The sequence below is a fragment of the Netta rufina genome (genome assembly GCF_964035555.1).
Source record: "Netta rufina genome assembly, chromosome: 4".
In the NCBI taxonomy this organism is placed as follows: domain Eukaryota; kingdom Metazoa; phylum Chordata; class Aves; order Anseriformes; family Anatidae; genus Netta; species Netta rufina.
Window position 1 is genome coordinate 48,895,530 of NC_140127.1, and position 15,526 is coordinate 48,911,055.

Genomic DNA, 15,526 nt, shown 5'->3' on the forward strand with positions numbered 1-15,526 from the left:
TGTCTAATTTTAAGTAATACTGTTTATGACACATAGACTGCATCAACGGTCTGCAGGATCGACCTTCTAGTTTCAAATTTTTCCAGCATCAAGCTGTGTCTAAGTACCCAAGTATTCATCCCATATACCCATACTATGCAGGAAAAGAACTTCCATAATGAAAAGCCATCAAGGTTTTCTGGTACACATCCGAAAAGGTGCTTCAGAATGCTCAACTTGACCTCTTTGCGGCCAGACACTGAGATTTTGCGTCAACCCAAGAATTTATTAAGACTTACATGAAAATATTCCATCTTAACATAGTACACATTGGTAGCATCTGAATACATATTTACAGATTTATTTGAACTTTTCTGAACTGCAATTCTACAACCGAGCAACATATCCATAAGTGTTTCATAAACTTTCAAACACTTACATATTTATACATATAGTTTTTGCATATATATATATAAAAATATTTTTGAGACTCAAGGACTGAGAATAGTCAAAAGGACATTATTGCTACATTTCCATATTTACAAAAACAATGCATAAAACCATTCAGAACACCAAGCCATTGCAAAATAAGTTTCAAAAATCCCCAAATTATAAAAATATAAATTTTAAGAACGAAAAAACCCAAACCTCTTTCAGCTAAGTGTCCATTAAGTACCGAGACATCTATAATTATAACAACTAGTTTGTCTACAGTTGCTCTGAAAGCCAACACACTACGAAAGAGCTTTTATAGCATTAAACTGAAAATGCTCAACAACAAGTATGCATAAGAGTGCCTCCAAACAACTGGCTAACTTTGGAAAGGTGCAACAGCCTATGTAAGTTCAGTGCAAATGGCTACTTTTTGACTAACTCTGAAAGACAAATTCCTGTAACAATAAACCAAATGCACAGGTATATAAAGAGTGTGGTATTCAACATTACCTAAAATAGTGTGTGTATTTACAATTATCTTGCATTTGGGCAGTTAGTTACATATTTAAAATGCATGTAAACTCAACCAAACTCCTGGTAAAGTATAAGTTACAGAGTGCTTAAGTGCATTGTAAATAAATAGGTACTTAACTAGTACTCTGTCTCTGAAAAATGCTTCTCTCAATGCTAATTTCTAGGTGACAGAAACAAAGGTGAAAAAAAGAACCAGCAGTGTTTCTGATGGGAAGAAAAGGGGTTACAAGATACTTAAGCACAACAGATACTGACCCCAAAGCCTCATATCTGTCAAACAAGACCGCACCCATTTAAAAATTCAGTGCTTCCCAGTTAAGCTCTTCTTCATTATGATCTCAGCACTGCTATAGAGATGGAAAGATGAAATGACTTGTCACAGGGGGAATAGCCCTTTTCAGCGAGCATTATCCAAGCTGGCCTGTGAGAAATATTCACCTGGGTATGACAAGATAAGCAAAGGGCCCCCAGGACAGAATTTTTTGCTTCTGCTCTTTCCAAGATAAGATGACTCGTTAAACTGCCTCTCCTCCCAACACACCATTTACTGTAAACGACCCTCTTCCTGTATTTTGACCATCTCAGCATGTCCCACCTATCTTTGGTGAACACTTTGGGACTTGGCTTTTATCAAGTATCTCATCCCTCCGGCTTCAGCTGTGGGGGATGCTCTGTGGTGGGATGTGACCCAGCAGGGACAGGCCAGTGGGATGTGGACCCACAGAAACCTAGTGACAAGTCTGCATGGCTGACAGCACAGGTAGGAGATGAAGACCGAGGTCCACACTCTTTTCCTTACCACTGGTTCAAGCCCCAGTGCCCTCTGGTGTGTTTGCTGCTGTGCAGACCACCACGTCCTTTGGACATACACCTCTCTTGCCCAGGTACCCACAGACCACTTGCTGGCCTCTGACCTGCAGTATCTGTCTGGGAAAGCTTCTCTGGCTTGGCTGGATGTGGAAAGGGGGCTGCAAAGCAGTTAGCTTTATATGTTTATTTCTTAAATTCAACAAAACAAGATTAACTAGAGAGTGACTACATGCTTTCCAGGCATGGATCCAGAGAAGGATCGCTGCAGATTTGGTTTGATCTGTAGTCATCTCATTCCACACCATGGCTCAGGATTTCTTTTTTTTTTTCCTTCAGATCTGGCGCTCTACTGCAAATACACACAATATAGCAAAATATATACAGCTTCAGTTAACATTGCAATGATGCCTGTAACCGTGCTCAACAGATTAAGTTTATGTGAAACAGTGTGTGGTAAAGAACAGTATTACAACAACATTTCAGCTACACAGTGGTAGTAGTGAGTAAAAGTAAGAGAAATTATTGAAGTCCTCCCTCTCTCACCCCCTGCACAATACAAACAGCGAGTACACCTGGGCTCCTCTTCTTCCAGGCACCATTCAAACATCTTCACGTACCAGGAGAGGCTGAGTAGATGAAGTACTGCTACCCACTGAGTTAATCCTCACGGAGTGATCTGTAGCATTTCCTTGACTGGAAGGCGGAGTTGAAAAGTTTGCATAGACCTGCAGAAGCCAAACACTGCTGTCAGTTCCCTGCAGATCACTCTGTCCCTTCACACGTACCTGGAGAGCTCACCTTTGTGAGCCACTTCCCACTCTGCTACACCACCTGAGGAGCATCCAGCTCAGGTGTTTCTTTACAAAGCTAAACACACAGTTTGAACAGGTCTTGGGCATAACAGCATTTTTAAGAGTCAAGGACCCCAACCTCCATTACTAAAACCACTGCAACATACTGTATTTATTTATTTATTTATTATTACATTTAGCAGCATACTAAATTTAAACTGAGCTTGAAAAAACACAGCTCTAGTTATTACTAGAATGCCCCCCAGAAACCTCGGTAATATTTTCTTCACATTCTTGTTTTTGTTTTGATAATGCCTGCACCTGCCAAAAATATGTTGCAGGATGCAATTGAACACCAGCAGCTTTCAGTTTCCTCTTTTCTCAAATTGTCAGGAAGCCATGCACTCTGTGCCCAAACAAGACATCTAGAAGGTAAAAGGAAGCTTTATTTTTAAACCACAGTTTAAACTTGCTTTTCTAAGACCCAGTTACACTCAGTGGTATTGTGAGAGAAAATACAAGTCTCTGATGTGCCTCCACTTTTTCTTTGCACTGTTTTGTCCAGTTACCTTCTAGACATGCTTTTACTAGGGAATGGCCAAAAGAATGGTGAATATACTTGTCACAACATACCTCACGGATTATATAAATACAGCTATGTGAAATAAGAGGCTGAGGAGCAGCAAAAGCTCAACTCCTTCCTTTAGAAAGTTTTTCTAATTACAGCTAAATATACCTAATGTCTGAGATTTTTCCCAGATGAACAGATTTTCTCATAGTTTAAGAAAGATGAGTCTAAGCAGTAGCACTACGTTTTGTAAGATCAAAATTATTAAGTATATTTTGAGTGAGAAACATCAACCCTGTATAGAGTCTTCTCCAGCTGGTGGTCCCTGTTTCATGTACAGGCTTAGACACCTACTGCCTAACGACATGAGAAGGAAAAAGTGAGTAGCCCATACATCTCTCCTATCACCCACACTTACAGTGCAGAGCTATATAAATAACACTGGAAAATTAATGAAGGTTCTGTATTCTTCTGAGCTCTGGTCTAATGTCTTGTTTGAAACTGCTTGGGCTCCATACAGATCATCAGTTTTTTGGAGTCAAAACTTACCCGGGGGGCACTATCTGAAAGCTGCTGTTCTATCAGCTGTACAATCTGTTTAAATGTGGGTCTCTGTAAAGGATCAGCATCCCAGCAACTCTTCATTATGTCATACCTGCAAAGACACTAAAATTAAGTACTGCTGATGAGGAAACCTAAGAGTTTTTATCTCACCTGCATTGTTATTTGACAGAAAAATGTGACCCATTTGCACAGTTAATGTTGTTTAAATGAGTTTTAAGAAAAGAAATAGCACTGCTAACGCTTGTGCTTATGACAACAAAGGAGTCAGTGCTAATGAGAGTCTCTGGACACAGTTTTCTTTGACAGCTTGCTAACTACCAAGCCATTTACAACACAGTGAATTGGAGACAGCTCATGAAGAAGATAAGTAGTCAGTCCTCTTGCAGTCAGAAATACAGCACAAACGCAGACGCTGTACAGCCCGATGATACATCTCACTGACTGCTTCATCGGAATTAAAAATGTGTAATACATGCTGTGATCTGTCAATAAGTTACTGACATGGAGCAGATACCAAGACAAAGTGATCAGATGGTACAAGGCATGAGTGTGTTACATTGCTTGTAGCAATACTGACATATACTACACTGGCTAGACTATATGAATTATTTTAAATGTTAAAGAACTTAAAAAATAATTAAAAACAACAAACAAACAAAAAAAATGGTGCAGTACAAAGAGTCTTCATGCAAATGTGGAAGGTTCCCTTCCTTTGCACTGCTGCTTATGTGTGGTGACTGGAGGTGCTGGTTGCTCACTTACATTTCAGGGGGTGCACACTCAGGGCTGAACATCCTGTATCCCTCCTTGATCATTTTATAGAACTTGGAGTCCACGGGCATCCCTGGATATGGGCTGCTGCCTGTTGGGAGAAGAGGTGAGCAATGGGGTTTCTACATATGGAGCAAAACCAAGATGAAATGGAAGTCCCCTGAAGTACAGATTTTGATGGAGCTTACCTAAAGAGAAGAGTTCCCAAAGCAATATCCCATAAGACCAGACATCACTCTCAAAAGTGTAAACGCAGTTGAAAATACTCTCAGGTGCCATCCACTTCACAGGGAGACGAGCCTTTCCAGGGAAAAAGGGTTACATTAAGACAATGGTCATAAGGCGTAAAAAAATTACAACATAAAATCAACTGTTTATACTTATTATGTGCTGTAAATACATGTTAATTCAATAGAAGAATCCAGCCAAAAATGGAAATCCCTGGTTTTAGAGACTCCATGTGCTGCACTGTTGTTACTGATTCATCTCTCTATGGGTATACCAAACTTGTGCAGTTCCCTGTATTCTGACTTTCTACATACTGTGCGATGGTTTATAAAGAATAGCAGGAAGTCAGAGGAAAATAATCCCTATGAACATGGCATGGTTTCTTATGCAAACACTCAAGTCTTCTGTGGACTAGCTACCTTACATACAGTGTTTCAAGGCTTTAGTCAACAATTAGGACTGCTTAAGCTCTTTGATGTATGAGAAAAAAAATAATAAAAAAAGAAAATTCACCTGATACAAATATATATTGACATATTTCATACATTTCTGTGGGAACAGACAAAGTCTTTCCTCTCCCTACTTTGCCCTTTTCTTGTCTGACTGTGGGAGCCAGCCAGGCTTCTGTCCTAAGCATTTATCCTGCCCCAGCACGCCTTCATCTGGGTTAAGATCAGGCCAGATGCAAACAGATGCCTTCTGCGGCCACTGCTTCCTCTCTCCCAGGGCAGCTGCAGCCTATCCTCTTCTGACCCTTTCAGGCTAAGTAAAATCCTGTTGTCAGACAACTCAGGAAACGTAAAGTGTGGCCTAGACACGTAAAATTTAATTACTTACTGCCCACTTCCCGCCTAAGCTGCGGATCTGCACTTCCCACTCCTACCAGCCTTGACGGATCAAGCAGCTCCTGACCTGACCCTGAGCCTGAAAGCAGCTTTTATACAGTAAATGCCACTCAATGTTTTGACAATACAGCCACTCCTGAATTATTTGGGTTCCCATCGTTTCCTAATCTCAACTTCTAGCCATTGAGGGGCTGGTACCAACTTTATTGTCAAAGACAAACACAAAAACACCTTCTTTCCCAGAGCCTACAGCGGGGATGCTGTAGGTACCTGGGACATCAAGGGACTGCTGAGTGACAGCATAGCATCAGAGATATCCGAGATACCCGAGGAGCCATGAACAGGTTAACTGAGCTTGGTAAACCACTTCACTGAGACTTGTGGGATTTGCTCTCTTCATCAGTTATGAAGATACCAGACACCTGGATGGGCAACCTTCAGATCATGTCAAGTCCATAACAAGTGACTGACCCTTGACTGCTGAGCAGTCAGCTGGGAGGGGGAGGACCTTTTTTTCTTTGAAAAATGGTGCAAGTGTGAGATGAGAGTACCCTGAAGGCCTTAGATAGCTGCACATACCTGATGCAGACCTAAAACATTAATACAGGCAGCAAAAATAAGTTTCAGATGCAAAAAGACCTCTACCTCATAGCATACTTCTCCAGTTTTAATCACAGACAGGCTTGATTTTCTTTTGTAGCAGGGTTCCTTTTACTACTCTTTAAAGGGGACTTCAAATACTGACAATGCAATCTTCATTGCTTCAAAGTGTCTGGTAGGTACTAGTGTAATGGGTACTCTTCTGAATAGGTTTTATACTTTTTCCATTTGTTGTCTTGTACTATTACAGGATTTGACCTATAGCTGCGAGTTAAAGCTGTAGTTGTTATTCATACAGGGTTAAAATCTGTATATAGAATCAGAGAAAACTAAGGCTTTCTAACCTTTCACTATGCCCTAATCAATAAATTCAGACTTTAGAATCCCATTTCCATTGTCTGAGTGATGTTTTATAGCAAAAACCAGGATGTAACCCCCTGAATATTTAGATATTTCAAAAATAAACTATTTCAGTAACATACAGCAAAAGTTTCAAATCTTTTTTTTTTTTAGGGTTGACCTGTCAGAATATTGCAGTAGCAAAACGTGCAATTAGTCACAGAGCTGTAACTTCTAGTATATTCATATGTAACAGAGAGATGGTGTGTTATACTGGTGCAGCAAAAACATCTCCTCCACCATGACATGCATTCAGATGTTTTTTTCCAGCATAACAACATGTATATATGAGGGCTTTTGTCAACACATGCATCTACATCAGCAATTGCCCCTTTTCATATTCCTGACCAGCACAAACCTAACAGCAGGATTGGGAAATTGAGATTTTGGTCTAAGAAAGATTTTTTGCAAGTTGAGACAAGAACGCCCCTAACTTAAAACGGGTGGATAAAGCATCACATATACTTACGTTTCCTTTGACCACATAATTTGAGTCATTCCTTATATCTCTTGCCAGGCCAAAGTCACAGATTTTTGTTATTCGACCATGAGTGAGAAGAATATTTCTTGCGGCCAGATCCCTATGAATGCACTAAATAACAAACAGACAAACAAACAAAGTTATTTTATAATATTCTTAACAGACTGTTGCTTGGTTACATGCTTTCTTAGCTATAAACTTACTACATTATGCATTTTGTAGCAAGCTGAAAGTCATAATGAATCCATATGTTAATAAGTGTACTCAAATGATTAAAAATTGTATAGTATGTTTACTACCATGACATTGATCCACACAGTTAAGGCTGCCTATGCATTTATTTATTTTAGAAAAAAACACCTGCCGTCACTTTGAATTTTCCAGCAATTCACATTTGCAGCTAAATTTTAATGTACTTAATGTACTTAACGTCTATGCCAGGGACAGAATTTTTTCTCTGACTTTTTGATAAGAAGCAATTGGCCTGCTTCCTAACATGGGACAAATAAGAAGAAAATGTGGTTTGTCTCTGAAATAATTCCAGTCTTTTATTATGTGGCTATTGTGACTGAGGGGAAAGAGCTGAAAACAGGGAAAATTGTGGTAACGATTCAAAGCATACAAGTTAGAAAACTGAATCCCACTTCAAAAACCTCCTCTGAAAAACTTAAGGTATTAAGTACCTTGGAGAGTTTAAATAAGCAGGCCTAAATATTTGATAATATTGTCAATCTTCACAGGCTAGTATATCTTTCTATGAACGTCACATGTTTGATGACCTTGCTAGCTTATGTTCCAGCACTCATCTGAGAAGTGTGCACATGTTTGCAACTGCAGCTCCAGACGGGTGGCTGAGTTTTCCAGCAGTTGTGTTTTCTTTGTGTGCAACCAGAGCCCATCTGTATTTCTTAGAGAATGGATGTATTTCTCTAATGAAATGATCTCTTTTTTCATCTAGAAGGGACAGTGTTAAGCTCCTGCTGTGCTGATGGTATACAATACGCAGGGAACGGCTGTCTAAAAAGTAGCTGAATTGTTCAATTTTTCTCTGCAGTTTTTTCCTTGAAATATGAAACCTGTGGAATTCCCTACCAAAAAAAAAAAAATTACTTAAAATATCAGGAGAGTTAAGCAAATCGAATTCAAAATGATAACTGCAAGTCACATAAGCAATGTAATCTCTGCCTCCTTGGCATGCTTACAGAAGGAACTATGTTTAATGACAATTAGTGTCCCGGGGGACTCTCATTGCATCCCAATCCCTATCTTCACTTCGCATACCTAAAGCTGAGAGCTTTAACTACACTGAAGCAGTAAAAGTGCTGGAATGCCCAAATGTCCAGCTTCTCTGCCTTTTTCCTCCAGAAGCAGTGCAGTTTGCCTTGAATACAGACTTTGTCTATGGGAGGAAGAAGAGTCTTGTGATCAAGGCACCGTGTGCTTGATAAGGGACTTATACCCCCAGGACAGACTGCTGTTCCTCCTCTCTCACAGAGGCACTTTTATGCCTCTGAGCCTGGATACAAAAATGAGTTGCAAAAAAGCAGCTGGGCACTCTGTGATGTTGGGCTGAGTGGACCATTCCCGAGGGCATGAGGCAATCTGAAGCTTCTTACCCATCATCTCAAGCCACTCTGCATTCCCTAGCTGAAGCTAAGAGCCTCTACATACACAATGACTGAAGAGGACCAAGCACAGAAACTGTTAGCACAGTGTAACTTAATTGTGCGATAAAGCCATTAATTCTGCACTGTCGAACAGATACTACGTGTTACTTCCCAAGCTCATGGTGCTGTGGTGTAATATTCATTATCACTTCTGCTACTCAACTCCACAGTGTGTTTTTTTTTATCAAGGGAAAAAATATAACAAAAACAATCACTGGGAATGATGCACAGTGAATCCTGGGGTTATTCTGAAGGAAAGGAAGAATAGAGAAAAAATATGCGTGCTAAGCACTGGACGTCCTGAATAGTGCAGAATGCAGGAGTCTGGTAAAGACCATTAAAATCTGTAATGCAACATGTTTGTCTGTTGGGTCCGTTTTGAAGCTGGCAACAGATAGAAAAAAAATACTTCTAAGGGTTTGGAAGGAGAAATGGGCGGAAAAAAATCAAGTTTTATTGTGGACTTGCTTTGCAGCAGAATGAAAGCCACATTTCCCACTATTAATGCAGTTTCACAGAATTACCATCAATTGCTCAAGGGTTGTTTTGATTTTTTTTTTCCTTTTTTTTTGCCCCCTTTATCCAAGGTGCACCTGTACTATCCTGTCACAATGTTTACATAGTGAATAGCATTTTTGAAGAATAATGTAGGAGATGCCACAGAAAGATCAGAATTATGCAGTGTTTAAAACCTGTATTCTTTATCAGACCCTTTCTGTTTTGCCGTGCCTCTCCCAAGAAACCTGGAGAGTGTCTGTTATGCTTAGTGTAGCCAATGAAGATCATCTGTGGGTCTCTAGGCTGATTCTGTCTTTTTAAGAAAATTAAAAAAAGAAAAAAAAAAAACAAGATGTACCTTGTACATTAAGCCATAATGTTTAAAAAAAAAAAAAAAAAAAAAGTATACAGTGTGATGACTGCCCTGTTTAAGGCAGTATTCAGCGTGAGACATGGAAGTGCAGCTTTGTTTAAAACTGAACAGATACTCAAGGCGCTTTTACGCAAACAGATCAGCCATCTTCTCAATGTTCTTTAGTCTGTAAACTCTCCAGCAATGCCACAGAGAATAAATCTTAAACTCTCAAGATTTAATTGCTTTTGAGGATGTCCACATGTTAAGTTTTTCTGGTTCTTTCATGAACTCCATCTAATTGCCATACACCAGAGAAGCCTGAAAAACTAACTCCTCCAGGCTCACTCATGCAGGTTTTGGTGTCTCCAAAGCTATCAAAAGTTTTCACTTAACTACCTGTGTGCTACAGAAAACAAGTGAAGAGCTGAAGATCGAACCTGCAAGAATCACCTCCCAAGCTCGGATGAGTTCATCTGTTGTCTTCCAACACATGACATTAACTTACATTTTTAGAGGCAAGGAAGCTCATGCCCTTTGCCACCTGGTAAGAGAAGCTTAGTAGATCTTCAACATCTAGAGCAAGTTCATCATCTTCCAGCATGGAAAGGGTAACATCCTGATCAGTGTAGGATCCTACACAATATAAACATCAACAGCTTTTGAGCATACCAGGTATAATCATCTAGAAACAGTCTTATGTTAAACAGATCAGCAATCTGAATAAGCACTACAACTAGAGCCACATAAATAGCTCAAAGCAAAATATAATAGTGACACTTCATTTAAGTGTGGAAAAATAGAAGACTGTAATTTAGCACATTGTTCTTTTTTAAGCCGTCTCATGGTTTTTTTAACTGTCCCCATCCACCAGAGAAGTAACATGAAAAAATCCATAAAGTCTTCTTCTCTACACTCCTAACAGCAATTTTTCATCACTGTACTCACCAGACTTTACTGGTCTTTTTTTATCAGCTTTTGGGGGGACTGCGTATGACACTCCTGGTTTCATGTCCATGTACTCATTGGCAGCATCACTGCAAAGGCAGCAGATGAAAAGAAATATAATTTAGGTAAAAAGACCTCAAAAGCAATCCAAACAGAAAGATGATTACACTGACCTTCTGAATACAATGCTTTAGGGATGATTAGAAAAACATGGGCAGTAAAAAAGATGAGAAAAGACTTGTACAGAAAGAGAGGTTTATCAGTACAGATAACAATGCATCAGGTAAGCAAACAAAACCTTTCCTACGTATACTACTTATATAGACTTCAGCCTCTATAAACTAATGACCCAGTGTTTCACAGGACCTGCTAGGGCTTCCTTCTGCTTGGGCCAGTTTCTACTAGCATTTCAGCAACTGAAGTGGCAATTGAAATGCAGAAGACAAATGGTAAAAAATACCAAGTTCAGAGCTTCCTAAGTCTCTGAGTGGATTCACATGTATTTCAAAGAGTCAGCCAAGGCTTGGGAAAGTCATTTGCTATGTGTTTAAGTTTTCTTATCAATATATACATTGCAACTGTACTAATTTTCATACTGCATGGTTTATAAAGTTAGGCCCCCTTAGAAACGACAGATGCACTTTGGCATTTTTCACTTTCCTGCCATTAGAACTTATACCATAGTCCTTCTTTATCCTGAAGTATCTGTTTAGTTTATGGGCAATAAGTGCAGCCACATTGCTAACATGGAAAGTAGCTATGAGATCACTGACAGCTTTAGTCACCACCAAACCACAAACACATGTGAAACATTCAGCAGCTGCAACATTACCGTAAATACTAATCCACGAATTTGGTAAATACCCCCTCGTTAATACCTCAATTTACAAAATAAGCCCAAACAGTGATATCCTTGTACTAAGAAGAAGACAGACCTCCTATAGCAACTCATAGCTTTGTGTTCATGGTATCTGTGGTACCAACCTCCCTGGTATCACCATCTATCCATGCATTTATTGCCACAGCACAAACAGATTCACTAGCACTATGCATTGCTGGGAAAAAAAGGATGTTATCACCTCCTAAGGGGCTTCCTGGTTGCTTTGTGCCTGCCAACACAGAGTGATGGGCCCACTGGGGCAGTGAACAGACTGAAAATAAAAAATGGGCAGGTATTGTAGCAGATCCTAGGTTTTGGAAAATTATGTCTCCCTCACTTTGCAAAAGGAAGGAGTTAGCAGGAAACATGCTTGGAAATGTACTCAGAAAGAACTTGGGCTTGATCTAAAACTGAACTGCTAAAAACATACAGATGAAGTAACTGAAAAATAAAAGTACAAGAGCAATCTCTGATTGTGTGATGCTGGAGCATCACACAATCCAGTGAGCTACCAGGGGCAGCTTGCCTCTAACACTGTAAGGCACTGTTTTGGTTGTAGAAAGTCATTTCTGAAGGCAGGAACTTGTGAGAATCCAGAATATTAACACCACAACACTGGGGGGATTGTTATTCAAGCTGCTAAATGAGCACTGCCAATGTTGAACACAGTAATGATAAACACAAATACATATGAAGATTGGAGCCAAGGAGCTGCATGAAATAACTACAGGAAATTTGATAAAGAAGTAAACCACAGAGTGTATACAATGAATTGAGCTCTGTTAGAATAAGCCACCCACTGTACAAATCATCTCTTTAACTAAATTGTTTCCTTACACAGCAAAGAATCTTCAAAGCCTGCTGCATGAAAAACTTCTAGTTTTTCATCCCTAATGAACTTCGATATCCCCTCCTTTATCCCCTCCTTCTCAATCTCCTGAAAACACAAGTACATTTCAGCAGGTCACACTTACGCTGAGGGCTCTGCCTGCTGCAAAAGGTTCTCGTAAACAGCTGCATGTTCTGTGTGTTCTTCATGTTTTGGACAAATAAACGAATCTCGCTTCCGCCTCAGAAAATTTAAGAGATCACCATAGCAGCAGTATTCTGTAATGACCAGTGTGGGTCCTGTAGATGTATGTGAGGTTGAGAAAGCAGGTGAGCATTGTCTTCAAGGCAGAAAACCTTACACAAAGACAGCATTCAGCTAAGCACACAGGCTGGTCTATCAAAGATCACACTGCCTAATGCTGTCTAGACTTGAAAAGTTACAGACAAGCAACCCAGCATCTTCCCTTTCACAGATTATTGTCCAGCTAAAGCTGTGTCACTCCCAATTAATTTTCACCCCCCTCAATAGTATAGCATTGTACAAAAAATTAAACAAATAAGTCTTTTTCTCTTTCTTCATGTGATAATGTGTCTGGCCAGACACATCTGTTTGATTTTGCTCACTTCCTGAAGGAAGTTATTTGTTCCAAACATTCGAGTAATTCAAGCTTCAAACATTAATCCTTTTGATTCACTTCTGTTTACAGTAGAGCTTCACACTCCTTCAGTAATGTTTTGGAAATGATGTAGAGTGTTATATTCCGCAGTATAATAGGAAAAATCATTCAAACAGAACAGCCTGCTGCGACAGAAAACTACACTGCACAAGGTCTTAGAATATTAAAATGAAATCGGAAAGGAGAATCAAGTCATCTCCAGCACGGATGTTTATAGATCAAATATATGTTTTCTGAGTGAATGACTGCAGCTATGGCCCCTGAATATGTAATCATGCTGCATGTTATTTCAACTGTAAGGTTATTCTGTACCACCATTTCCTAACCTCAATAGCTGATTTCCATTTTTCTGCAGTTCATAATTATAGCTTTACTAACAGTGAAAGCAGCGTTTGTGGTGGGATTTGCTCACAGACCCCACATTTCTTCAGCTGAGACAGATATGCATTCAGGCCAGTGATTCTGGTTTGCTGACTACTTAAAGTTGCTTCATCCTATTTTTAAATCATTAGAAGTGAAAGTGAGAAACACTTTGCCTTTGCTTAATGCTATGAATTTTTACAATCTCCTTTTCTTTGAAAAAATGAACCAAGAACTTAAAGAGCAAGTTCTTCTGTAAGGAACAACATTTTTCATACTCAAAAGCATATAAGTTAAAAATACGTGACAGCATCACTCTGTATTGACACTTCAGCTGTTTTGTAGCTTTCATTATATATGAAAACAAACTTTTAAAAGTTTATTGTTTATATTTATTTTCAAAGTTATTGCATATAAAATACTTGGGTTGTATAATGCTTCATTTGGGAAACTCTTTTTCTCAACTTTCGAGTACTTAAACATTACATCTGCATTAACAGATACACTTGCCATTCTATTTGAAAGACTAGAAGATCTGTTAAAAGACTTTTGACTTTTCAGTCAAAAGACTGGAAGACTGTACAAGGTATGGCTGCTGATTTCCCCCTGAATACCAGCAAGTTTTATCTTTTCTCGTTCCTGAGAAACAGTGTGGTGGAGGAAAAAAACTTAAGTTATATGTTTTGTCACCTCTCAGAGAACTTCATTTTTAGCTGCAGCTACAGTGGTCTCGTCACTGTTAGCAGGATGAGCCTAAAACCTAGATTCAGGAATTCACAGATGATAGTCGTGATGATCTGCAACCTGCCTAAGGAAGACACGTATTTAAGATTTCTATACTTAGCAGCACTGAATTCATCTTTGTAAGGTTCTTCCTTCTGACAATAAAAAAGGAGCACAAATAATCAATATCCGCTGATAACCCTACCTCCAATAGTGCAAGCTCCAAGTAGATTCACAATATTAATGTGGTTACCAAGGTAACTGAGAACTTTTAGCTCTGACATCAAGGCTTCTCTTTCTGTTAAATGGGCGCTTGCTGCAAAGCAAAACGCAATGTTCAGTAAATAGCACACCTACCAGAAGGAAGTTAGAAAAAATTGGGCAGCGTACTACAGCAACTTACGTTTTAACATTTTTACTGCTACTGTCATTGCGGCATCAGATTTAAATAGACCATAAGCAGTGGCTTCTACAACTTTTCCGAAAGCTCCAGCACCAAGGGTTTTGCCTAATAAAGAAAAAAAAAATCTTTACAAGAACTTGGAGCATTTCTTCCTGAAGGGAAGGCATTTTATTTTACAATATTAGAGAAGATAGTGTATATACACCTGCTTGCTTTTTGTCCCCAGGTAAGCATGAGCAATTATCGCTATTTGCATTCCTGCACATCTTTTTGACAAAACCCTGCTGTGTTTAACCAAAGTCTCATATGAGACTTGAAGGTTTCACCTTGCAGATGAAATTAAATAAATATAAACTAACCAAAACTCAACCGGTTTCTAGGAAATTCCCATTTGTGATCATAAGGAAGCTGTGTTGGGTCTATGTAAACATAGTTGTTTCCATTTATTTCTTCAACAACTTTCCACTGAACTTCATATTTGGGTTTCTGAAAAGGAAAGAGAACGGCTGTCACTCCTGAAGCTTCCCCAGGCAACTCCTACACTTTAACAACTCAGGCAGAGGAGTTGCTGATTTTACCTGCAAATATATGTACACCAGGATCATGACTATGATGCACATCAGTCCAGCAGCGACTCCAAATGCGATTAGTAAAGGTGTGAAAAGGGTATGGGTACGGATTTGCTCTGAAAAGAAACAGAGAAAACTCTGCTTGAATACCAAGCATGAAAAACTACATTTAAAATAATCAGGTGAAAAAGCTTTCCTTGATTCTTTCTTATGAAACACAGTCTGGGGCTTCCGTTTTCCCAGATGCACTCCATGTCCCTCAGAGCCACTTCTCCAGAATGACAGTGCTGGCCAAAACTGGCACAGAAACCACGCGGCGTGCTTCCCAAAGAGCCTCAGCTTCACCAGCTCAGGAGGCACAACACTGAGATCAATTAAAGTGTGATTACAGTCAGCTTAGGGCACAGAAAGAAGCTTGTTAAGGGGACTTTTCCTAAGTCCTAATTTCTCTTCCTCTCTCTCCCCTACCCCCCCACCCCCAAGTGTGATCTCTACAACCTAGTCTTTAAAAGCAGATGTTGTACAGAGTAGTGAAAGAATACTGTTCTACCTCAAGTCTGGCTTATTTGTTTATATGTTGTATCTGGCTATAACAGGGAAAAAAAGAAGCAGC

At 39.4% G+C, this 15,526-nt stretch overlaps 1 protein-coding gene across 2 annotated transcripts in view; it reads right to left on the minus strand.

Annotated features, from left to right (window-relative positions):
* Nucleotides 1-469: 469 nt before the first annotated feature.
* KIT (KIT proto-oncogene, receptor tyrosine kinase) overlaps nt 470-15,526 on the minus strand; it is a gene marked incomplete at its 5' end in the record, with an annotated part of 53,787 nt that continues 38,730 nt past the window's right edge. For both annotated transcript variants that reach the window (XM_084285604.1, XM_084285603.1), the window contains 12 exons: nt 470-2,483; nt 3,667-3,772; nt 4,444-4,543; nt 4,641-4,752; nt 6,994-7,116; nt 10,031-10,158; nt 10,471-10,559; nt 12,325-12,478; nt 14,147-14,257; nt 14,345-14,449; nt 14,704-14,830; nt 14,923-15,029. In XM_084285604.1, the coding sequence (XP_084141730.1) occupies nt 2,358-2,483; nt 3,667-3,772; nt 4,444-4,543; nt 4,641-4,752; nt 6,994-7,116; nt 10,031-10,158; nt 10,471-10,559; nt 12,325-12,478; nt 14,147-14,257; nt 14,345-14,449; nt 14,704-14,830; nt 14,923-15,029 (1,388 nt within the window). In that variant the 3' untranslated portion in view covers nt 470-2,357. The remainder of the gene's footprint in view (nt 2,484-3,666; nt 3,773-4,443; nt 4,544-4,640; nt 4,753-6,993; nt 7,117-10,030; nt 10,159-10,470; nt 10,560-12,324; nt 12,479-14,146; nt 14,258-14,344; nt 14,450-14,703; nt 14,831-14,922; nt 15,030-15,526) is intronic.